We start from the raw sequence: 25395 nt of genomic DNA on the forward strand, positions 1-25395 counted from the left end.
TTCTGGAAACAAATGAAGGAAGTTTGCGGCTGCTGCTGTTTCCTAGAGGGCGTATTTTTTTCCAACCCTGCGGCGATCGTCAGTTGTTTTGTGCAGTCGTTTTTTTCTCCCCTACTCGTGCCCATCTTTTGCCTGTGTTCAGCGTGTACTACTTGTAAGGCTGCCGTGTACGTCTTTGCTACGGTAAATTAATTTTACGGAAGTGAAGTGTGTATGTTCCTGCGAAGAAAAATGTACCAGGGTTAAAATGTTGAGAATCTGGATAAAAACAAAGTTCAGTAGCTCTTCAGCCGCAACATAGTAACCGAGAGCATTTTTTGTTAAGCGGTTTTATTTGCTGTCATTTTTTTTCTACTGGCAGATTAACTAATGTACACTCCTGTTCACATAAAGTGGCATACCTTATAAAGTTGAGCAGTTTAAGTATGTGCCACTTTATATGGACAAGAGTGTACATTGGAAGAAAAGCACAACACAAACATGGAAGAGTGTTCATCAATTCCATCTTATCGAGCAGCAATATTCATAGTTTTCAGCATCAGAACCTTGAATAATTTGCCACTAAAGTACATAAGTTCTTGAGCTTTGCACACATTTGACGTGTGATAAGTTTCGGTAACCGTACCCCCCCCCCCCCAAGATAACTGGAACTGTCAAAAAAGAGGTAATTTTTGCATTTGCTGTTCCTCTGCTTTCTAGTTAGCATTAAAATATCTTTGTATCACTTCGTTTTATAAGTGCAAAAATGCTGTAGAAAAGATGTATTTCGGTGGAGTTGCCTATGCACAAAGAACATTTCTTCGATAGGGATACAGACCACCAAAGCAACTTGCGCGATAGAGGGTCATTGAGAATGTGGATTAGTGGATCCTTTAATATCTTGATGCAGTGCAGTGGATTTTGTACGAGAAGTGGGGGCCATTTTACACCAAGAGCTATGGAATAATTGTAAGTAAGGAAAGTTTACCATTGTTTTATGGCAATCGTCCTAAGGTTTGCTAAGATGGTAAAGCCCTGGATTGTGCACTATTGTTGTCCTCCTGCAGTAAAAGTCGTGTTTCTTATTTCGTTACCACGAGCACCCCCCCCCCCCCTTTACTTGGCTATTTTCTTTTCTTCAGTTTTTTTGCTCGGAGCAAGAAAAGAGAGGCTAAACAATACACGAACTATAAATTATCCCGAGAGCCCCCAAGGCCGTGAAGCCTATATGGATCAGATGCTCAAAGCCTAAAGATTGAGCAATTCTAAGTCCATGTTTTGGCCGAGAAGGGTTTCATGCTTTTCGTGAATATTGTTCTATGTTCTCTTTACTGCTAATCCCCTCCTCCTGCTCTTATGCCCCACAACGATGACCACCTGCAAAAACTTGTGAATTGGTTGTTAAGGGTTACTGTGTGTAAGGGTTCTTCTTGGGGGCTTTCCCGTGGGGAGAGGGAAGCGGCCATTATTGTTCCAGTGTTCTTTGGCATGCCGCAACCTTTTTGCTGGTGTAATGTGCGGATATTGTCTATGTATGCCTGCTGGCATCTCATGGTAACATCTGCTAGAAATCCTGCACTTGTTAATGCTGACTTTCAACCTCCCCTCGCTGTAACTCGTACTTTTTTTTCACTGGTTTTGATCCAATTATCCGGAGACAAGGATATATTTTTTAAAAATCCTATGATGCGAGGAGCTCCGAAATCGATATTTCAGTCTACGCAGATTAGTGGATTTGGTATGCTGTCTTCCGCTGCTGCGAAATTTCGAGGTCATTCAGAATTTCTGTTAATGGTTTAATAGCGTAATTTTGTCTTCGCTGCATTAATGCCAACTGATGGGAAGAGAAGACTGTGCGCCAGTTGGCAAGTTCCACAAACCAGAGTGGACGTAGAAAACAATTGAACTGAATGTAAAAGCACCTGACAATGTATTACACTGTGGGTATGCATAGAAAATGGTACAAAGAGACTGTTTTGGTATGCTTTGACTCTTGTTTATTTAACAAACCGAAAAGCATGTTTAGTTTATTATTTCACAGTGAATCAGTTTTAAGAAATACATGATCAGTGTCACAGATTCTTAAACATGTAGCCACAAAACGAATTATTAAGTGTTATTAGAAAGAAAATTACTTTTTAAAATTTTAGTGTTTCATTTGAAGTTGCCATCTACCTATTTTCGGAAGTAATATCTGCTTGTAGTATATGGTTCATTGTTGACACATTTTGTTCGAGGTTTTCGATTACTAATTATCAGAGTTATCCGTTTCAATTCTTCTCATTCCCAGAAAATCTAACGCAGTCTATAACGAGAACTCGATTTTACAATAATATTGTAACGGTTCACTGCATAGGCCTATAGCATGTTAATATATATTAATCATCGACACTTGGTTGAGTTTTAATGATTCTCACAGTTTCCTTCACACAGAACTAATGTTGAATTTTAAACATAAACAGGAACGACTAATTTACGTTCATTTGCCTTGCTGCAGTTAAACAACAAACAGTTGAATTCTTAATTTACTTCAGCAGAGACAACTTCCGGCAGGATCGTTGCTCGATATCGGGGAAAGAGCTTTCGAAATATATCATGAGAACCCAGTAGTCTGATGACCCATGAGTGACGTCGAATCGAGTCCAGTAAAGGAATGCTTCGTGTGCACAAATTTGAAGAATGTATTACACCAGATTGTGTACTTTGACTTAGAACTTGGTCCTCAACACTAGAATGCAATGCCTCACACAAAACTTTGATGCTTCTCGTGCGTGACATATCCGATATTGATCTACTTGTAAATAAACTTCCACTGAAATTTCAAGATTTGTGATATCCAGTTTCCATAGGTGTTTACACATGAGATTAAATATAGCACTTCGGAATAGCAGACCACATCTCAGATATCCGTTTGAGGTAATGCGTTGTACTAATGCTTATAAAACCAATATCTGAAATGTGGAAACATTGAGCAAGAATGTCTTCAAGAAGTGAAGAATGTGTTTCGGCCCAGAAAACACTGAACTCTATTTTATCGGAAATGTAACTGCACATACCGTGCTTCATTGTAGTACTTGCAATCTCATTGAAAGTATCGAAACAATCTCTTTTTTTAGACTAGTTCTCTATACTGGAGAGCAAAGATAATTCCTCTTCAGTCCAATAAAACTGAGCATGTTTTATTAGATCGTTCATTAATCTGTGTTCAAATAAAATGTTTAAGTTCAGTACTTGGTACGCAGCATTTGTTAGCGACCGAGCACAGTTTGAATAATGCCTTGTTGTCAGCTCCGAATTCAGCTTAATAAATTGCTATTCCTCTGTGTGCACAAGAATTTTGCGCCGTTACTAAAGATAAGACGTCGGGCGTCGATTTTATTGTGGCCTTGTCTCTGGCCCGTGATCGTCGCATTAAAATACATAAGCCGTTAAACGTTGTAAAATACAAGATCAAAGCAGTCGCTTGCAAAGATTCCCCGCGATCCAGCTTTTGTAAACTGGGCGAGATTTGCAGAGAGAGTCATTGAACAATGGATGCCGATGTGTGGAGACAGGTCCAAAAAGTATCGGAATCAAAATAGCTCCTTGACGTAACGTATAAGCCCATGTGAAAAATGTTGGCAATAAAAATCAATTCGGCTCACCGTTGTTTGTTCTTTCTCCTCTCCTCTAATGATTGCGTAATCTAATTCTAAATCGCTTGCCTCCTTTGCGTAACCGCTGACAGGATTATTGTTATTGCCACAGCGCAGGAATCGAAGGTTCAGGAATGTCGCCAGATGGCGCAGTTTGTGCTTTTTTGGTGTCTTTGCAGGACAGGTCTGCCATTTACCACTCTTGCCAGTTCCTTCATCTTTCTATTGTTAGTCATATCAGGTTAAATGTCTTTAATGGCTTTGAGGTCAAAACTGATAAACTAGCACAATAGAGGCCTATCGAAAAGTTTATCTGGAACTAAGCGTCAGTTGCATTTTAATGGACTGCTAGTTCGTTGGATCGAATAATAACACATCTTTAAAACGTGGTACACTTTTAAGACAAAATTTGTAGCTCTGTCCTTGTGTACTTTGAAGATTAGGCATGTACAAAATACATGGAATGGAAATATTTTTGTGGGCGTTGGAAAAGATAGTTTGTTTAGGTCGGAATTTATCCTTGTCAGTGTACGAAATGTGCTGGATCTCTGTGCGTATTTTAGTGCAAGACACAGACATCAAGAGCGAGACAGCAGAAGGCTATTCCTTCACAAACTGAAATAACAAATTACCGGGTAGGATGATCCTAACATACCACCGAGCCCATACCAGCCTTCCTATTTATTCGACATACTCAAATATTGCCTTGTTGTGCGAAAATAAGACGCATGGTTTCAATTATCAACAGCTTATGTTTCCAATCAAGAAATTAATCAACCATTCTGACAAGAAGGGGATGTAAAAATTGTTTTCCAGTCTTGTATCGCTTAGTTTATCAGTATCTTGCAAAAGATTATGTACAATGTCATTCCTTCACGTTCATCCATTTCAATACATTGCCACGAAAATGTACAAGGGCAAAAATGAAGTGATTAGTTTGCAATTTGATCTATTTAGCATTTTGTGCAGGGACTTGTGTGTACCGCGTACAAACGCATCGCATCGCATCAGTCTTCATTCTTTTTATGTATGACTCATGTTTCTCTCTTCTTACCAATCAATAGAACGTGTTGTGTTATCAATACCATACGCCACGTTCGCATGTCCCTGCCATTGCGTTTGCTTCTTACGCACGCACTCGGTAACGTCTCTCCGTCCCCTTCATCCATTCTCTCCCTTTTCCATTTGCTATGGTGCATTGGCTCACCGCGTCGCTTTTATTAATTAATACCAGTCTTCCCCCCTTTTCCTTCATAGGTGATCGATAGTCTATGCCTGGGGAGATATATCGGTGTCGATTGCTTGCATATTGATTTGTGAAGATCGACGAACGAGGTTGTGTTGTTTTCACGATTCCTTTAAAAAGTAACTCTTTAGAAGAACCTGTTTTGACGTTCAGTTTATACAGCTTGAATTTAAAAAATGCTGAGCTTGGATTGAGAACTTCAATCTTTAGGTCAAATGCCTTGGATCTTTCCTGTTTATGATCCAAGTTGGCTGTTTTCTCACACTGGAATTTGAGTCGTAATTTGAACCGAGACTTTTTTTTAAAGTTTGATACATTTTTTTCCAAAGACCTGAGATTTACATGTATTTATGTCGTTGCATGTAAAGTTTTGTAGTGAGTCATATGTGTCCTTGCACTTGAAAAACGCAGGAAAAAGTTTATATTTCCAAATTAAGCAAGAATGTTCACCAGTAACATTCGCGTTTGTGTTTTAAACACGTGTGCATAAACCATGCAAGGATATAAAAATAGCACTTAGAAACAAATCGTAACTCACAGGTGACGCAGTTTCTAACCTAATCAGTAGGAATGCTGCTTTGAAAGCGCATCCTTTTCAGATTTTATGACTCAACGTTTATAATTCCAGCTTTGTATTCACTATTTGCAGAACTGAACTTGTCTTCTGTTCTTCAAAATAATTCCGCCTCGCGAGTCGATCAATCTTTTCTCCTAACCTGCCAACTCGGACATAGATGTGGTAGCTTTAACGTGAATTTTCTGCGGCATAAAGGAACTAAAACTTGAATTGTATTCCCTTCCTCCCTCTCCACCCCACTGTGATTTCCCCTCGTCGCGTTAGACGCTTCTGTTCGCTTACTCTCCCCTTTCCCCCAATCTTTTGTTTGAGAATAATTATTGATTATCGAGGCTGGAGGGTGATTAAGTCTCTATTGCGCTAGGGTCTTGCTTCTGACAATTAGACAGATCCGCTAACTCCATATTGATTGGGAGGTGGGTGTGTCGTTTGAGGAAAACACGCAGCTTACACCCCCAACCCCTCCGCCTACCCCAGTAAAAGGGAACGGAGGGGGGAAAAAGTGGAGACGCGTCTGTTAGGGAGAAGGGTTAAAACAGGAAGAGATGGGGAGAATAAACGAGAGAGAAGAAATGGATGAATTGTCCAGTGTAAAGCGACAGCGAGTTCTGCCGAAGTACAAAAAAGACCCATAGGGAAGTGACACACGAAATCTGTTTCATTTGCAAAAATTTTCCGCAAACGCCGATACTTTTTTTTTCTTCACTTATTTTCCCAGGCTGTAGTTCTTCCCTACGTCTTCTCTTCCGTGGAATTAACGTAGTGCCTGGTGTTTTTATGTTTTTGCCGTGCGATTGTGCCTCCCCCTTTTCTGTTTTATCTTTACTTTGCTTCCGCTGGCTCTTTGCTCCCTCGTTTGTTGATCCACACCGCGGCGCTAGCAGCCAGAGGTATGGTGCTGCGCTCTTTCGGTCAGAAGCCGATACTCCCACGCCGTTGCTGGCACGCAAGTTTGCAGAAAGAATTCGCAAAGTAATTTCGTGTAGTTAACGTTCTTTCAGTTTTCTGTGCGATGTGAGGTGATCTTACCCGGTAAGAATGTGCCTTCGAAATATTACTCACGGTGTCGCGTAAATCTTGTTACATTATTAATGAGAAATAATAGACTGTTAGTTTACTTTGACTTATGTCACGCAAGTGCACCATAATTGACAGCAAATAATGTCGTGCTGATGAGTTTCTCAAAATTTGCTTTTCGTGTTTATTTTTAAGAAAAGTAGATAAACGAAAATTCCTCGCTTTTGTAGTTTCCTTCGTTTCCGTTGTGATATTTGTTTGGCAAGAACTTTGGTCTTACAGCTCATGGTGCAACTTACTTTATCTATCTTGCAACAAGCACTGTTCTGTTTTGTTATCATAGTTAACTAGAATTATATAATTTTTATAAAAAGTGTGTTTATATGTGAACGTGAATAGATTTTTTTATGTGTTTTAATTTACAATACTAATACATGTGCTTAACCTATTACATATTACACACATATAGACATTCAGAGTGTATACTGGACAAAAACAGCCAAATGTAAAGGCGTAAGTCCAGTAAATTAATATCATGATGATTGTAGTTGATATACATGTCGATATACACAGAGATGAACCCGTCAGACGCTTTGTACTTATGTGTGACGAAGATAGGCAGCTTTCTCGCAAATTCTTTCATTACAAGAGTTTTGAGTATTTTTCAATTAAAATAGTCATTCCAAAGATAATCCAACATTAGTGAACGCATACGTAGGAAATTCATTACATGAAGGGTTAACATTATAAAACTACTGTCGTATTATTCAGTAAACCAAAATCCTCTTTGTCTCAACAGGATGTCACTCATTCTTGTTCTTTTAATATCCTGGACGGACCTGTTTACACACATACACACACACACTCACACATTATATGTGTATATATACTTGTAAGAAAGCCGTTACAACTGGAGGTATTTATCAATAGCATTTTTGTGTCTTTCAGATCTCTCAGCTGGTGGAGGATGTGCAGAGGCTCCAGTCCAGCCTCGCCAAGCTACAGGAGAGCTCGGCTACGCAGATCGCCCGCTTGGAGGAGCAACTGGACCAGAAGACTCAACACATCGCGAGACTCGAAGCGCGTTTAGAATCCCAAAGAGACTACGAGGAGGTGAAGAGGGAACTCAGGTTCGTGAAATTCCATTTTAAAAGCAGAAAGAATTGTATTTACACTAAGAACTTTGTGGTATTCTAACTTACACCGAAATGTTCCTAGCTGATTTTTGTTCTAGAAGTCCATGCCCAAGGAGGGATTTATTGCTAATTTAAGTTTTACAACGATTGATGCAAGGTTATCAGATTTAGTCGGAACAGTGTATTCTTGTCAGTATTAAAGTCGTGATGCAAAAAATATCCCCCTTTTTTGTTAACTCACATTGACATGTTCTTCATTACAAGAATCATTGCTAATACGTATGATTTAATTCGTACACATATTATTTTTTAAACAGAGAATTATCATGGCTGTTCAATGGTGTTGGCATAAGAAAATGTAGGGAAGTTTGAAAACATTATTAATTTGCTGTCCCCCTTTAAACAAATCCTGGGTAGTGACCTGTTATGAACTTATGCTATTTGCAATGAAGTAATTCTTGAAGCTTTTCTGGCGAAGAATGATGAAAAGATTTTCTCGAGCTGTCACTTTCATCTTCAGCGTAGAAGCCACTCTGTATAACCTAGTCCTATAACCACTTCTACCGTGAAGCATGGGCTTCCGCAGGATTTTCTCTTGGGAGGTGCAAGGAAGATATTTATTTCAAGGGGGGGGGGGCGAACGGCACAATTTCCCCAAAAATAGTGTTGTTCCCTAAAAAACATTGCCCTGAAGATGAGTAACGTTAGCTCTCGAAAGCTTTGAATCCTTTTCACAACTCACCTAGCCCGACAGAATATTTTCGCTATATTTACAATATTCTGAATTATGTGCAAGATTAAATACATGCAAGTAATTCTGTGATAAGCACAGTAGAATGCAATATTGGTAATATATGGGGTTAGTAAGTCAGGGGAGTCCGCCCACATCCTGCTAGTTACGCCCATGTGATGTAGTACCAGTTATATTACCATCACTGTGCCTTTCAGTGTGAATGCTTTTATTTGTTTCTGCGTGTTTTAAACATCAAAAGCATGTCACGCATTATTCTCTTATGGTAGTTTCGTTATTGTTGAAATCAGTGGTAGTATTTATCATATATTCACAGAACGCAATGTTACAGAAGAAACTAACGTCTTCCACTTCTTCTCTTTCAGCATTCTGAGATCTATCGAGTTTCCCTCTTTGCCTGGGACTGGCGAAAGCTCCAACAAACCGTTGGAGATGCTGCTCTTGGAGAGAACGAAGGCTCTCCAATCAGAGAACACGGCGCTTAAGGTCTCCAACGCAGACCTTCAAGGTAAGTGGCGCTCCAGTTGTGTGACTGTCTGTCTCTCTCTCTCCACTGCCTTCTTCTGTAACCTTACGTGCACCATTAGTTGACTGTGTAATAGTATTCTGTTTGCTTACCTTTAAGTGTTGGCTTTCTTTGGGCAGATGGCAGCATCTATGTTGGTGGTGTTTACTGGCACTTCTGGGTGCTCGCTTCCCTATCTTTTTAAGGTCTGGTTTTCTTATTTTTTTTAAAAAAATACTTTAATCCTTAACCTGTAACCTGAAACGTTCAAACCTTGTTTTGTTGATAAAAGTCTTTACTTGTTATTGCTTGTTTGACAAATGATTTGTTTTTTATTTGCCACGATACCACCTGAAACCCAGCACTACTATTGTTCTTTATTTTTTATATACCCCACCCCCGGCCCTGTTCTTTTGTCCCAAATCCTCAGAAAGCGACACCTGGTGTGACGGTAGTTTTTGGAAGGGTTTCGCCCAACAAGTCCAAGGAATGTATGGGGGTTGCTTTCCCAAATGGCACAACACGCTGCTTTATTCTGGCCAAATGAAGCAGAAGATGTGTCGGGATTATTTACAGGCACCCCTTTCGCTGTCCACTGCAAAATTGTAAAATAAATTTCGAATAAACTTTCTTTAATGTATGTGCCTCTTAGGTGTTGTTTACGGGGTTCAGTTCCTCAAGGGAATTGTGGCGCACAGCTCAGAGTGATGGTTTGATGTATTACAAGATTCTCAAGTGCGCTGTGGGGGGTTATATATATTCAAAGAGGAATACTTGTTTAATCTCTTGTGATTCTCTCTTTCGTCTTGCTTGCACGAACTCTTCTCTTTCTGTCTTGATTGGATATTTATATATTTAAAGGGGGGATGAATTGTCACGTTCCGTGTTGGCCACTATTGTCAATTAACTCTTCCAGGAAGTACCACGTCACATCTGGGCTCCCAGCCGATCCTCTTCCCTCCCCCACTCCAAAACGTGGAGACTTTTGGCACTTTCCTTGGTGAGGAGATCGTGGCAAACTGGCGACGCTCATTGGAGCGTTCCATCCTTAGCCAAAACGCAACACTTCACTCACCTACAGATCAGCAGGAAAGTCCTCCAGGCGACAAGGTGATAGGGCCGCCCTCGACCCCCACGTCCGCACCGCCGACGAGCATCGCGACGGCCACGTCTGCGGCGCCGACCCCGGCGACGACCTGCAACAGCACGACGACGCCGACGTCCGTCTCCAGCATCATTAGCCATCATCTGGTGAACGGGAACCCGAAGACTCCCCCCGAAGAATCCAGTGGCAGTGTTTTGTGCAACAATAACAACATCGGCAACAATAACATTAACGTCAACAACAATATCCCACCTCCCGTTCTCATCAACAATGCAAATAACAGTGTCGTTTCCCTCCGCGAGGACAAGAGCCCATTTCGCTTCGACGATCGAAGCCCGTTTCGCTTCGACGAGCGACTTGGGGAATCCCTCATCCCTAAAGGTGACCCCATGGAAGCCCGACTCCAGGAAATGCTTCGTTACAACATGGACAAATACGCGAATCAGAACCTGGACACGCTACACATCGCCCGAAGGGTGAGGGAACTCCTGTCTATCCACAACATTGGCCAGCGTTTGTTCGCCAAGTATGTCCTCGGCCTCTCCCAGGGTACAGTCAGCGAGCTCCTCTCCAAGCCGAAACCGTGGGACAAACTGACGGAGAAGGGACGAGACAGCTACCGGAAGATGCACGCCTGGGCCTGCGACGAGAACGCCGTCATGCTACTCAAGTCGCTGATACCCAAAAAAGGTGAGTGGAGTCTATTTCTTAAGATATTTACTTTTAGAACAGGCACCCTGTCGCAGTCACTTTTCGTACTGCGGCAAGGTGACTGTTGTAGACCTAATGCATATGGAAACAGACTTAAAAAATTGAACCTTTGCATAGTTTTAAGCACTCTTATCTTCCTTCCTGATGATTTATACAGAGTCACACACGTATGCCAATTCGCAGCATCAATATATCTCATTCTGTACGTTCTGTTGCCTTTAAATTTGCCACAAACCGAATTTGTTTCCGGAAATGGTAATTACACATGTCATTAACTACATTTCGAATGTGTGCACATGCCGTCAATCCTTTCGTCATCTGTAGCAAATGTTTATTTTGGGTAGTTCAATAGATATAGACAATTAAAGTTGTGAAGTGGTGCATCTCCTAACACTCAGAGCCGCCATTGCGACTGCGAATTGAGATACGGAACTAGCAGTGTAGCCAGTTTGCTGCTTTCTTCAAAGCGTAAGCGCATGCGCATAACGAGTTATTACAATCACACGTGTTCAGAAAGAAGTTTCAGTCTGGTAATGATCTAATCCTGCAACAGAGTTCCTTTTTGTCTGTTTCAAATAAGCAATGGCACACAAACATCACTCAAAAAATAGTATTAATTTCAAAGTGAAAATTGTTTCTAGTTTTCGGAACATATGAGTATTAAAATGAACTGATTCTTACAATATGGGATTGAGGAACAAAATTACATTTTTATTGATACCCTTCAACAAGAGTTAAAATTGCACCGTATTGATTAATATTACTCCAAACAAAAAGTGAATACGATGCCTCATCGAATTTATTCTTATTTCTCGTAGTTATTATAAACTAGAACGCATAGTTTCAGCTTATTACGCACAATATTTCTTATTTTCATAAACAATAATATAGAGCGCACCATTCCAGCTTAATAACATAATATTATATCTGATAAGCACAATATTATGCAGCACTATTTCAGCTTATTAACACCCTTATTTCTGATAAGCACACTTTTTCTTATCATAAGCACTAAACCAAAATATAGTATTGCATCTTATTAAAATATTATTATTTGTAGAATCCTGCGCCGAATTATCGTGACCTTCAATGTCCTTTAGCGCGACAAAATAATATAAGTACAAACGCAAAACGTTGATATGATCGTTAGTTAAATTTATAATTTTCGGAATCGGCTACGTTGAAATGTTCTCCGTAAGTGCGTTAATCACGTGAAAAGAAATTAATATAGGTGGATTGTTGTTGCTTTATAGAGGCTCACACCACCTATCCTTTGCTGTTTCTAGCCATCGGCAGAAAGTAGGTGGAATATATATATATAAAATATATATTCCGGTAGATAGCGGATCGGCTTTTCTGTGTTCGTTTGTTATTTCCTTTCATCAAATACGACTTGTTCTTATCAGCGTAGGTGATTCTTAAAAATATGCATTGTTTGTTCTTTTTCAGTCATTAAGTCAGACACAATTATAGTACCGTATTCTTATCACTAAATACGTAATTATATTACTTCAAAATTGGCTTTTTCGCACTCAAGGCAAATACCACGAGACGCCTTGTTAATATGCATCCCGTCCCTGAGTAGAAGTCAGGCTGGTTGACTATACGCTAGGGTGTAAATATATTCAGCTGAAGTCTACTTCATAGTCAGTATGTGTAAGAACTGTGACGTTAAGCTTCTTGCAATTCCATTACCAAATTGTCGTATAACTTTCCTCAACTCTCTGTGCGTTAGTTGTAGGATTAAGGAAATTGCGTAATACATCTCGGTGGTTCTAGAAGCTTACAGCAAGTGCATTTGGTCCGTGCATATTTGCAGATTAATCGGTATCAATTTGATATTTGTCTGGGATATCACTAAGAACATGTGCCCGAATATACAACAGTAAAAAGAATAAAGAAATGTTTGCAGATTTAACCGGCGTCATCACCATTCAGTGATAATTATCTAATGAACTTAACCATACAAGGTCCAAGCTCGATATATTTTACAAACGCATTGTCAGCTGACAACTAGATAAATTACTAGCCCAGTTCCGTACGAATTTTCAATTACTTTTCGAAAAAGCTGGTTTGCCTTTGCAGCTTTATGGCTGGTTGATATGGTTGTTAACGCAAAGCATTTGTTTCTAAAAAAAAATAAGTTTTTCGTAGTCGTTCTTCAAAGTCACCTCGTTCTCACGTACATAGAAAGTCAGTTCTTAGCGTGTTTGCTGAGAATGTAACATATCTCGGCTTTCAATTACAGAGCTATTACTGGCGGAGCAAGAAGTTCTCGTAAGGGATAATTGTAATGAAGTTTTAATAACGACTCACGCAATGTGGCACCGAGCATTCTGAATTTTTCTCACGCGTCGTAATACGAGTCACTTTACGAAACCGACTCTATTGGGGCCAACAATTACAGGGAATTGTATGGCCTGCGGCTGTGACCATCTTGAAATTATCTCGAGGAAGGATACGAAAGGTTTTAGTACACTGAATACGTACTAGAGATTTATTCTCATAAAGACGATGCAGTAAGCTGTGCAATGATATATGGAAGCTTCCCGAGAATGCATTTCCTTATGCTCCCCGAAGGTGTAGTGGTATTGCTGTAACCATGCAATCAAGAGGTCTCGATCCCTATTTAAACTGTAGGTTCAGTCCTGACTGTCCTGATTAAACTGTCCTTGCATAAACTGGACTTAAACAAACTTGAACCCACATTATCTTTTCACTGTGCAGTCAACAGCATTCTGGCGTGAGAAAATTTGTTGATACTTGAAAATGTTCTATTTTCTCTGCAAATTTGCGTCAGACTTTTCAATGGTTACATTATTTTGTTGAAGATTCTATATCAGGATTCTACAAATTAACGCATGCTTTTTGTTTCATTGCCCTTGTGAAATCTTCTTTAAATGTATTTATGCAAGGATGTTAACTATTTTTGTTACGTTAACTCCGACTAGAATTAGATTCGTGCTTCTTTTGCAATATTTTTTATTTACAAAACATGCCCACGTTTTAATATTTGTTCAAGTCATGCTAATGAATCAGTAGTTTGGAAGAGATACTGTAACGTCTCAAGCAAGAACGGCAGAACTGCAGGAAAGAATTAAAATTACATTTCCGTGAGCCACCTGGCGGGAGAAAGCTGAGTTATTGTTGCCTCCAGCGATGCTATCAGCGCATCGGTGCGGCTTGCAGCATATGGCGATAAACCAAAAGCAATGGTGGGGCCCCGAAAAAAGTGAGAGGTAAAAAAAAAAAAAGAGAATAATTTGAACTCATTTTGTTCCGGAGCGATATTCAGTCCTGACGCCGAATTAAAAAAAGGGGAAGTTTCGATTGTTGAGCGAATAATAAAAGAGAAATATTGTGCTAGTTCGAACGTCGAAGGTAACCATTTAGGGAGTTTTAGCACCAGTCAAAAATTGTTCCCCAACACAATTAATTTCATCCATCTCCCATTAGCACGGGCAAAATGTGCTTGTGGAGTTTTTGCTTCGTGCTCGAAGACAAGCCGGCTTGAATAATTTAGGCTTAAAACATATAGCATTTGTTTTTCGTTCCGCTCATCGGCACGGCGCGGCGCTGCAGTATGCTTGCCGTTTCTCTCTTTTTTTCATCCTCCCCCCTTTCTTATTAGTTATTAAGGAAGTTCTCACCTTGAATAAGAGAAACCATCCCTTCCTCAATCCGATGCGTTTTTGTTTCGAATCTTCCTCCCTCCGTCGGCTTGAAGGAAACTCGTAAATCTTCCCAATACAGGCTAAAGTTTGAAACTCCGATAAGAAATAACAAAAGACAGTCGGCTGCAGCAACAAGGAAGCTCTGCGCCCATATTATAGGAGGAAACAAAACAGTCCCAGCGATTGGGATAGAAATTACCGCCCCGGAACTGATGGGGAAGATGGCTGTGGTTGATGTTCCGTTGTCGGAAGGAGCGATGCTTGCCTATTAGCATTCTCCGATCGAAGTTCTCTAATGCTCCGTGTCGCTGCCCATCGTTGCGTCTATTGTTTTCGAGACCTCGACACGGAGGGGAGGGGGGATAATGAATGGCGTCAACATTTGCAACTGTTAGTACTGTTTGGGAAATTTCTTTTAATTACCGCCGTCTATTAAGTTTAATGGAGGCAGGCGGGAGAGTAAAGAAAGAATTAATAATGCTTTCGCTTTGGGAAAACTCTTTCGCGGCCTGTAACAGGGTCGGGCGCCATTCCGTGTGTAAGAAATCCCAGCTTTTCTCGCTGGCAAGTTTTGCACCTGGATGGATCTATCTACCAACCAGTGTCTTCCCATACGGTGCCGATCGCCCATCCGTTAGGAAAATGTTCTTGAATTCTAAAATGCACACGACCAGTGCCCAGAATTGTCGAAAGGGAGGGCGGTTACGTATACTGTTTTTGATAGTTCTCATTTTGCCATTTTTTTCCTACTTTTAACGTTATTTTGTAAGGAATACTAGGCCAATTAGAGGGGATATGGCCCCCATCAATCCCCTTCCCTTCGGCATGACCAAATTCTGGCAGAAAATTCGCACGAGACTAACCTAACCAGTGGACAAACGTAATCAGTGTCGTGTGCACATAAATATCCATTTGAAACAAGTAAATAATATTTGTCAATTTCCTCGATTGTTTTATCCGATTCTGCGTGTATGGTTGTAACACCGTAGTGAAATTCTCTCGAGAGAGTTTTCTGTAATTTTCTTGATAACTTAGTAAGATTCTCATTGTTTTGATTCGGGAGGCGTCCTCGCAGACTAACCAAGTAAATCGGATTTATTAATAATACCACTAAATATAATGAAACTCTTGCAGTGCTGGAACATTATACTACCAATAAATACTATTGTTTTTACTTGAAGAGGTAAAGAAAACATGATGCGAAAAAAAATTCTATCTAGCGAATACTGCTAAAAATCTACTGTCAAATCAAATAGGAAAAGGCAAGAATTATAGAATAACAAAAGAAGGTTTAGTTCCAACTGATGAAAACTGATGTTCCTGATTAAACGTTAACGTCAATATAAAACCAAATCATTCTAATTGACTCCTTTTCAGGTAAGCTCAGCGGCAGTAAACAGTCTTCAGAAATAAAACAGAAAGCAGACCAGTATTATATTACTGGACAATTTTCCGGGGGCTGGACCCCCTCAACTCCCCTCCAAATACGTCTTTGGATATCGGAGTTTATTCGAAACGCCAAAGCGGAAGCGATATACTGCGTCTTTCTGTCATGCCTGTCTAAAACCAGGCAAGTTTGGTAGTGTTTCTTCCGCGATCCGTTAGGTGTGGTTCCTGTCGTTGCGTTTGTACATTACCACTGTGATAACGTTTACTGTGTTCTGTTTAATTAGGGTTATTGGTGATATTTTCTGTGTTTCATTTCCCCAGCCGCCCGCGACTCCTTCGAGAGCCGTAGTTTGAGAACAGCTGAACTAGAAGACTTCATCCGTGAGTTTTCATATTACTTCCATTTATGCATGAGTAGAAGAGTTTTGTGTATTTTGTGTTTTATTGTCTAAAGAAAAGGCCAGCTTTGCGCAGATAGCGTTTTTTCTCATTCATTTTCATTCTCCGTTAACAGTGTTTGTTCGATATCTGCCAGGGATTTGTCAACTGCTCCTCTGAATCGCCAACTTTCTGTATGTACTTGGTTCATTACTAACCCCCTGCTTATCAAAAATTCTAAACTTGTTACACATTTCCGGTTTTTATGACCCCAGTTCTTAGAATGTCACTGTCAGTGACATGAACATACTATCAAAATTTTTTGTTCATGTAGGCGTCTTGATATTGACGATAGATATTTTTTTAGCTTCTTTTTAGGAATATATTCATTGCTGTATTATCTCAATGTTGTGATAAAACTATTACGCACACCTTCAATTAAATCACAAGGACGTTCTCAGACTCCTACTGGCGCCATTGCGGCGAAATTTGGAGTTAGTCGTGAACTATTCTGGCCATTTGTGGAAGGTCATTTCAAGTAGGTTTACATTGGACTTTTTATTCTTAATCGTACGATGGGAAGTGTGATAGATATTTTATTGAGATTGTAAGAGTTTTTCTCTAGAAGAAACCATAATAACTGCGCCCTTCATATTATTATATTCACCGTCATCTACTCCTTTGCACACCTTGTGTATTATTAAAACATGTTTCAATTAAACATCATAATTATCAAATACGGAGAAACGGTAACGTTGTTGAAAGCAATTTTAAATAGATTATTCATATAATTAATCCTGTACTTGGACAGGTTTTCCTTATAGTACTGCAGTATTTTCTAGAATTGGTTATTCTGTAGTTTATTAATATAAAAGATTTGGTTTGAATGAATATAGCGGAACGCAAAAAATCATGTGTAATTTATTCAAATAAACACAGAGTGAATTGTAACAATATTCTCTTTATCACATACTTCGTCTCTTGTTATCAAATTGAATTAGTTTGGTGTACAATATCAAAGAAAGTATGAAAGCACAGTATGTATTAATTCTTTTTTGCTGCCACATGACGTCACGACGCGCTATTCACGGAACGTCGGGAAAGGCCTACCTAATAAAGATACCTTGATGCCTCCACTACTATCTCAATGTTTCTCGCGCAATGCTGTTTTTCGTGTCAATAATACTAAATGCTCTAAGATAGGTAATAGGGCTCTAAGTAGGTCAGTGACTCGTAGTCTTACTCTATTACCGAAGCATCCCGGATGAAAGGAAAGTAAACGTGCAGAATCCTAGACAGATGCCAGCAGCACTCTTGGTCCAGGATGGAGATGAATCATCGCTTTGTCCTTTACGCGACTTCCCCGTCCGCACATCAGAGAGAGGGACGCGGCGAATACTTCAGATGTATTGCAACCACGACAAGTGCTTTGCAGGCGCATAATTGCAGGTGTATCGTCTTGGGTCTTCGCGGAAAAGGGATTCGAGGCAGAGATACTAAATGACTAATTTTAACAGTCGAAAGAGCTTGGTAGATGGCGCTGGGAGAGCAGTCTTTAATCCCGTGCCAAGTAGATCCCCGTATTTCAAGTCCCGTAGCTGGCCCTTTGACAGGACGCGGTCCAGCGAATATTTCATAGGTTTAGAAGGAATCGGGGGAAGGGGTGGGGTGGGGGATTTCTGATTAAACCGAAGAGCACAGGTAGGGATTTCTGTGTGCGAGTGCTTCAGAGATCTTATCGACAGAGGGCTCTGTGATCCGTGTTCTTTTCGAGGAAGATGGCCGTCTTTTGAGAGACAAAGATAAGCAAATCGACCATCCCTAGCGGGAACTAATGAGGCAGTCGTATGGCCCCGTCTTTTAGCTTTCAGAGAAACGCACCGACCAGATTTGCCAACTCCCTTGCCCTGAATAGTCGTTGCGGCGGGTTGAAAATTAAGTAAGCGTTTCCGGAATCTCCCTCTTGCGACGATTGGACTTCTCTCTCTGTATCTCCCTTTAGTGTACCACGTATCGTAAAATGTTAGTTTTCCAGAAGTGGGTGGAACGCATTTTGACAATTGTCTTGCCAGTGTCCCCTTTTGGAGCAATTCTTGTTAAAGGTATGCTCTCGAATCAACGGAGTTATAAGCAGTTTTGACATTTAAACAATTACAAAACGATTAATTAACCAGCCAATATTGTGACAGTTGCACAAAGAAAAGCATATGTTGTTCTTTTCATGCCTTCGAATTATCACCTAAAATAATTAGACAGTACTATTTAATTGACACATTTAATTATATATTATCCTTACATTTTTCACATATGCAAAATAATTTTCATAATTTTGCGCCAATAATTATTGACAGCACACTTCAAAAGAAGAGAATTGAGAAATCGGAGTAACGGGATTATATTTGCCTAATAGCATACATATGGAATTAAACAAAATTTTAGCTCTGTCACTGAAACTGTCGTAGCGTTATGTGTATGTCCATGTGTTTCCTTCTCACTACAGGTGATCCGTGCACGATAACGTTTAAAGCTTTGCTAATATTGTCAGAAATAGTGGATAATTAATAATTTACATGTAGGGAAACTAAGGCGATTGGCCTTCCGAAAATCTTATAAATCATGATGAAAATATGTATTTGATATCAAATAAGGGGATTATTGTGTTTGTTTTCTTTAGTTGTTATGTGTGCAGAAAACTCCACAGCAGCAACTACTGGTATCGTAAGTAACTTGAATTGCTCACAGTTTCGATGTCAATAATGTTCTTAGTCCTACAAACAGTACACACTTATTTCTTCACCGTGTGTGGCAAATAGCGACATGACAGTGCTTTTGTTTCTTTCGTCGATGCAACGAACGGGACATCTGTCGTTTCGTCATTCGGCGCTCAAGCCACTTCTGTGGAACGTTAAATATATAGGCTCGCTAAATATCGTGTCATCCAGACAATGCGTCTAAGATAGATTTGCTGGACACAAAACAACGCGTAGATTTGGTCCCTGTACGTAAACCTTTTTATATTTTTTGTTGTATTGTATTGCTTGAAGTTCCTCAGTCCACCTTAGGAAGTATATCGTGTACCTCTCAGTTGCTCCAAGAATCAAGAAGAGCAACTGCAGTTTCAAACGAATGACGTTAAAATGCCAGAAAGCACAGACCAATGCAGATGCATCACTTCAGGCTATTTCCATTAGCTTTTTCGATGCGCCATCTGGTATCGCGACTGAAACTATAAAATGAGCATGTGCCTTGTGTTTTTGTCGCCAATACTGTGACAATGCGAATATCCTGTTTCCCTCTACTTTAAGCCTCTTAAAAATCGAGAGAAGTACGAGACAAAAAGGATATGAGAATGTGACTGTGCTAAACTAATGTATAATACTCGTAGTTTAAAATATTACGTAAACCAAAATCACTTTACTGTGGAAGTTATCCATACGTACCAAACAGTACGTCTGACTATTTATAAGCTCTATTATCTGTATTTTGTTTATTGTAATTATAAAGTCAAAGTTAATGGGAACTATGAATCTGTACAATGTAGTTGCATACATTCAGGATACAATTCCGTTTGTCGACAGTTCGTAGCGTCAGAGTGAAGCGTCAAACAGAAAGGAAAATATTATGGATTAAAGTTGTTTGCGTTGATGATCTCTAAACGCTGTGAAATTAAAAGTTTGTATAGTGACACGCTGTATATATTGCTTATACTGGGTATTTCGATACGGATATATTTTAAATCGAAACGATATTGAGATCGGGACAGCTGTCATTGTATCATTCAGCACTCAAATCCTTTCTGTGGAATGATATTTATACAAATATATATGTGTCATCGAGACGACAACTCAAACACGAGTTTTTGCTTTTCAAGTCCAATTTATGCACTGAAAGGCTAAGCGACGATGTTACCACTGCGCCATCTAGGAGGCCTAATTTACACACGAGACGAGACAAGGCTGCCAAATTTCGTCTAGTCTCGTCTTGATACCAGCCCCATTTAAGCAGTTCTTTTCTTCGAGAAGTTCTGTATTCCTATTCCCTTTTTATCAATCAATTTGTGGTTTGTGTAGAATCCTTCCGATCTGGCGAATCGACTGATATAGTAAGTCTATCCGCTTAAATGTTCCTTCGAGTTACTCGATTCTCGATCACTGGCACGGATTTCTGTTACGAGTTACTCGACGGCGCATTAATGTAAAATTTGTACTTACTTAATTGAAATATCGGGTGTAAGCAACAAGCAAGATTGAGATTTTATTTCCACATAGCCCATACAAGAATAGCAAGTGGCAGCAGATTGCATCGTTGTATTCGTTGTATGGAGAGAACATAATGAATACTTTACGATGACATGTGGCAGGCAGCGAGATTCAGTCTGAACAGAATCTTGCCCAGGAAGTGGCTCCTTTTTACGCCCACTTCCAGCTGACAAGAAGCAGATTCACTGTCGCTCCGTACGTAACGCCATCACTTAACATTGTCCACTTGGTTCGCCTCTCCCACGTCTTGCCATTTTTTCGTAGGGATTCCCGCTTACATTTCTTTCTCCTCGAGAGAATCGTTGAACAGCGCGGATACCACCTGTCGAAAAACGACATGTCTGTCGCATTTTATTTGTGAGGTAATTGAAGAGTGAGTTTGAAAATAAAGACTAGTAATTTTCCAATTATTTAACTCTTACTTATTGGGGCAAGAATTATTTAGATGTATCAGTCTCTTGATGTGTCTCTGTTCACGAATATTCCTAGATTCTGCTTGATAGGGTAGTATCATGATTAACAGCGTTGCTTTGTATTCCAAGGTCCTGGGTTCATTCCCGGTAGAGAACAGTGTTTCGGATCAAGTTTTCCCTATTTGGGTATAAAGTAGACCAGGGGCGCCACCTTTTGAGAGACATTGGGTGGGCTCAAACACTTGAGCTATAAGTTCACAGAAATGCATCATGATATTATGTACGCCAGCAATACATCGTTGCTTATTTTTCTAATCTCTTATTTACTGATTTCAATAAGCATTCCACCACGAATCACAGTAACAAATATAATAATAAAACGACAATTTATTGGGTGGGCTCAACCAAATCTTTACGAATATTGATTTTCCTTGTTCTACTGCCTTCTCGAAATCACGTAAACTTTATGTATTTGATACTGAACTCAGCAACCTGATGTCTAGTTAAAGATTAATAGTGTAATATAATTTGATGTTAAAGTATAAAAGGAAAAGAAATGTTGAAAAACTATACTGTGTAAATGATCAATTGTGAGTCATTTATTTCATTGTTAGTGATATGGTCCTTCATTTATGGGCTATAAAATTGATGGCTGGTCTTGTAGCACAGATGTGTATATTCTTTCTTTCCCGTGTTTACCGCAGTTATCGCAGACAGTGTGTTTCACGACACAATGAAATATGCTGAAAGTGAATATTGAGTCAATGAATAATATAACAACATAGCTACGGTACAAATGGAACGACACGATGATCATTGTGTCTTAGATTCAGGATATAACACCAGATGGTGCGCATTCGCGAAATTAAAAGACTAGAGCCCGAAGCATTCTAATGTGTTGGTCAGTGGACATACCTCATGAGAAATATTAATTCCTACGTAAAATAAAAGAAGAAAACGTTCTTGCTTCAAGGAGAGACCGTCTCAAACGCCCTTGTGAACTTTAACGCGATCGTCAATTGTATAAAATACTGGAAGCGCAAGGTAACAATACTGCCGCATAATAGATTTTATCCTCACTTCTTTTTTGTCGAGACAGCATTCAAAGTCATTGGAAGCGAAGGGGAGGAGAACTCTTCGAGAAAGGTGCCCGCGTATCAAACAGCAATGATGTAATGGATTTTTGTCGTTCAGAAATAGCTCGGCTGCCTCTTCTTTTTTAGCTCTTCGATGCGTCTCGTATGTCTCCGTGCGAACAGGTGCTGCCCTCTTTATTGGCCTGCACCGTCCATTTGTAGCTGATTGATGAACTGCTAAGTGCTTCAGTTGAGGTATCTAATACTTGTTTTCCTTGGACGTTCGGCACTATTGTTCGCATTGGTACGCACCGCTTCTCTGAACCTGTACCACTCGCCGAAGCACGCTATTCCACAAATTCCTGGCGTTCTTACTTTTATTTGTGGATTCTTAGAGACTTATAAAGTGAACGAAATAAAAAGTCCTTTTCTGTGGAAGAGGGACAAACTGCTTCTTGCCCTGCAAGACCTTTGAGTAAATATTGGTGAAGCCACAACTTAAAAACTGTATTTGTGTGTGTGTGTGTCATATCGCAGTACGTTAATAATGTGGGAGATTTTCAGCTTTCGGCTTCCGAATTTAAAGCTACAAAATACCTTTCTTAAATATTTAAGACTACGATTTCAGAAACGAAATTGTGGATTGTACGCTGCAACACTGTAACGTCACGTGACAATTGGGAACAGGGAAGTTAGCAAAAGAAGGAAAGGTTGGTGCTGACTTATGTTGGTGTCCATTTTATGCGTGGGTGAGTGGTAGTTCGCTGATCAGCACATACTTTCAACCGAGTTCCAACACTTGCAACTTAAGATGTACGCAATTTCGTGGTCCGATAAACGATAACTAAATTGCTGACGGGCAATGACGAACACACTTTAAGTAAACTCAAAGCAATACAGCTCAGATTATATCAGCGCTTAACTTGTAGTTCGTGCTCTTCTTACTAATCAGTTTGCAGACATTCATTTGGCTAGAAATTAACCTCAGGCATGGCTTAGACCACGGAGTCAAAAGAATTGAACACGTGGTGGACGAGCCTAACCTATTGTCATTTTTATAAATACGTTAGTTCATGAGATAATAATCATAATCGGTAGCAAACAGACCGTGAACGACAGTAGCGTACTCTGTTGAGGATTGGTAAGAGCTATATTCCCGTCATTGAACCAGCTTTCTAGTTATTTTAGATATTTGCATTGCGTTTAATCGCAATAGTTATGTGAAATATGTAATTTAACTTCCATTGAAAAATCCTCGCTGAATAATAATTATTATTTATCTCAATAGGGTTACAATTAAGCCATACAACATTTCATTTAGAACAATATTAATACAAGTAATGATTTAATAATTAGGATTCGTATCCGAGCAATAGGTTAACCCAATCACAAAATCTCCAAAACTGGCGCCTTTTTTTAGTTCCAGAACTCTCCGTGATAGTAGATAGGCCGAGTGAGGCCTCGTGCAGAGCACATTTAGCAGTTAACAGACACTAAAACTAATTGCTAAGAACTCTAAACCTATAATTGCGCTTAGTTCTAGTAATGCATATGTGGTTAGGTTAAGAGGGCCAGGTTTAGAGCTCATAGCAATTAGTTTTAGTGTCTGTTAGCAGCTGGATGTGTCCCGCACTAGTCCTGGTGGGACAAAGGGTAAGGACCAACAAGAGAAGCAGAATACCATTCTGTATCAGTTAATAAAAAGTCGAATTTGAAGCAGCGCAATCAAAGATTACTGCTTGTCGAATTATGAACGACTGGCAAGTAAATGTCTAACAGTGACACCAGAAAGAACGTTTCGAATCTAGTGGTGAGCGAGGTACAGTGTTGTTATCCGTACTTAGCACGTTGGCGCCATCCATCGGCAAATGAAAGATGCTTCCATTTGGCAAGCGATTGTGTGAATTGTGAAGTAAATTGATTTTAGAAATGCTTCTGCATTGAAACGCATTCTCGTTGAGATTATGTTTGAGCTGGGAGGAGGATGACGACGTTGATATGATCCAGGTGACTGCGATTGAATCTGAATTGACCCTAGAATTGTGCTGCTACGTGTTCGTCAGCCAATTGGAACGGATTCTTTGCACATAGGAATGTTGCCAACCGCATGAATGTGTTCATACGGATAGGTATTTTGTACAAAAAAAAAGCCTAAACAAAACAAATAAAACCTCATTTTTTTTCACGACTAGACCTACAGTTGGTCCTGAAATTTGAACAGCGGGAGCCAAACCCTGACTTACTTGAATTACGTATTTGCATAACGAGAGCCTTAAATTTATCTGCTATTTTGAAGAAACACTTTTGTAATGTAATGGTAGCAAGTAATGCACACGATATTATTGCTTCAAGAATGAAGATTTGTGATGGTTATTTCGAACAATAGAATTTTCAGAAGAGAATTACATATATTTGTAAGATTTGTGTGTGTGTGCAATCTTAACTCCCGAAATCGGACATCTTGTATTTACTACAGAGCAGCTGACAGGCAATTTTTTAACTTTCAAAATTGATATTGGATACAAGCTATTTTGGCCGAGGGGTTCCTCTAAACCTCTTATTAGTTCAGTTCCGATATGTGGATATCTGATTAGATGGGATGCATTTTTGGAGCAAGGATCCCGTTATCCTGGCGGTGAAAATCCACTGTATTATCTATCGGTAGTACGTAAATAGAAGTCGTATTATCGGTTTAAATCAAGCTTAGCGGCGATTTGTACTTGAAGTCGTCTCATTTTACCAAATGGGTGTATTTTCAGTGTTGAGTTGGCAACCTCTGTCACCACTGGCTGGATCTGTTATGTATGGAATGTAAAATGGAGGCTTAAATCGTAGACGTCTTTTGTTACATCATTCAAGATTAATTCGTAAGCCTTTCTGTGCTCTCCATCGCTTCATCGCCGAGAATGATGCGCTGTTAAATGTCCAACAATAACCGATCATTCTAACTCATGCTACTCCACCATTAGTATTCCGATTTTGTTCCTAGCCTTACGGCAGATTGAAACATCGGTAAAAATCACTTGCAATGGCAAGCAGTCGATGTAAAGTTTAGGAATTACGGAGCTAGTCAAAGTCTTTGAGAATCAAGGTGTTGCACTTCGCAAGGACCAATGCTCTGCAGTTCAACTTTTCGAATGAATCCACCGTGGCGCTAGTTACCAATCGTTTGTATTTTCAAGGTCTGATTTGAGAACTTACTCTGCTTGATATTACGCCACATATCTCAGCAATTTCGTGTCGATCTTATATGTTCTTCTTGTAACATATTCATTGTATGTAATTTTGAAGCAATATTTGAGATGGCGAAAATGTTTTATGAGCATGAAAGAGTTTATCCATCGCGTACATTAATTTGTAACGAATTGCGTAGACAATTATTCTAGGGGTGTAAGCGTGTCTCTTTTAGTAGACACCAAAATGTCATTCTCCATTCCAAATAGTCCCTGAACTGCATTTTGCAGATTAGCGAGGCTCTGACGACCGGACCGCAGTCGGTATAAATAATCCTCTGTTGGGGTATCTATGTGTTTGTGATTGTTAA

At 39.7% G+C, this 25395-nt stretch overlaps 1 protein-coding gene across 11 annotated transcripts in view; it reads left to right on the plus strand.

Annotated features, from left to right (window-relative positions):
- Positions 1 to 25395, plus strand: part of ct (homeobox protein, cut) — a 135633-nt gene that overhangs the window by 85431 nt on the left and 24807 nt on the right. For 5 of the 11 annotated variants that reach the window (XM_083128593.1, XM_083128595.1, XM_083128597.1 and 2 more), the window contains 4 exons: positions 7403 to 7584; positions 8707 to 8849; positions 9763 to 10641; positions 16047 to 16106. In XM_083128593.1, the coding sequence (XP_082984719.1) occupies positions 7403 to 7584; positions 8707 to 8849; positions 9763 to 10641; positions 16047 to 16106 (1264 nt within the window). The remainder of the gene's footprint in view (positions 1 to 7402; positions 7585 to 8706; positions 8850 to 9762; positions 10642 to 16046; positions 16107 to 25395) is intronic. The other 6 variants (XM_083128598.1, XM_083128599.1, XM_083128602.1 and 3 more) reach the window with 4 other exon arrangements.

The sequence above is a fragment of the Lepisma saccharinum genome, chromosome 9, assembly GCF_977018435.1.
Source record: "Lepisma saccharinum chromosome 9, izLepSacc3.1, whole genome shotgun sequence".
In the NCBI taxonomy this organism is placed as follows: domain Eukaryota; kingdom Metazoa; phylum Arthropoda; class Insecta; order Zygentoma; family Lepismatidae; genus Lepisma; species Lepisma saccharinum.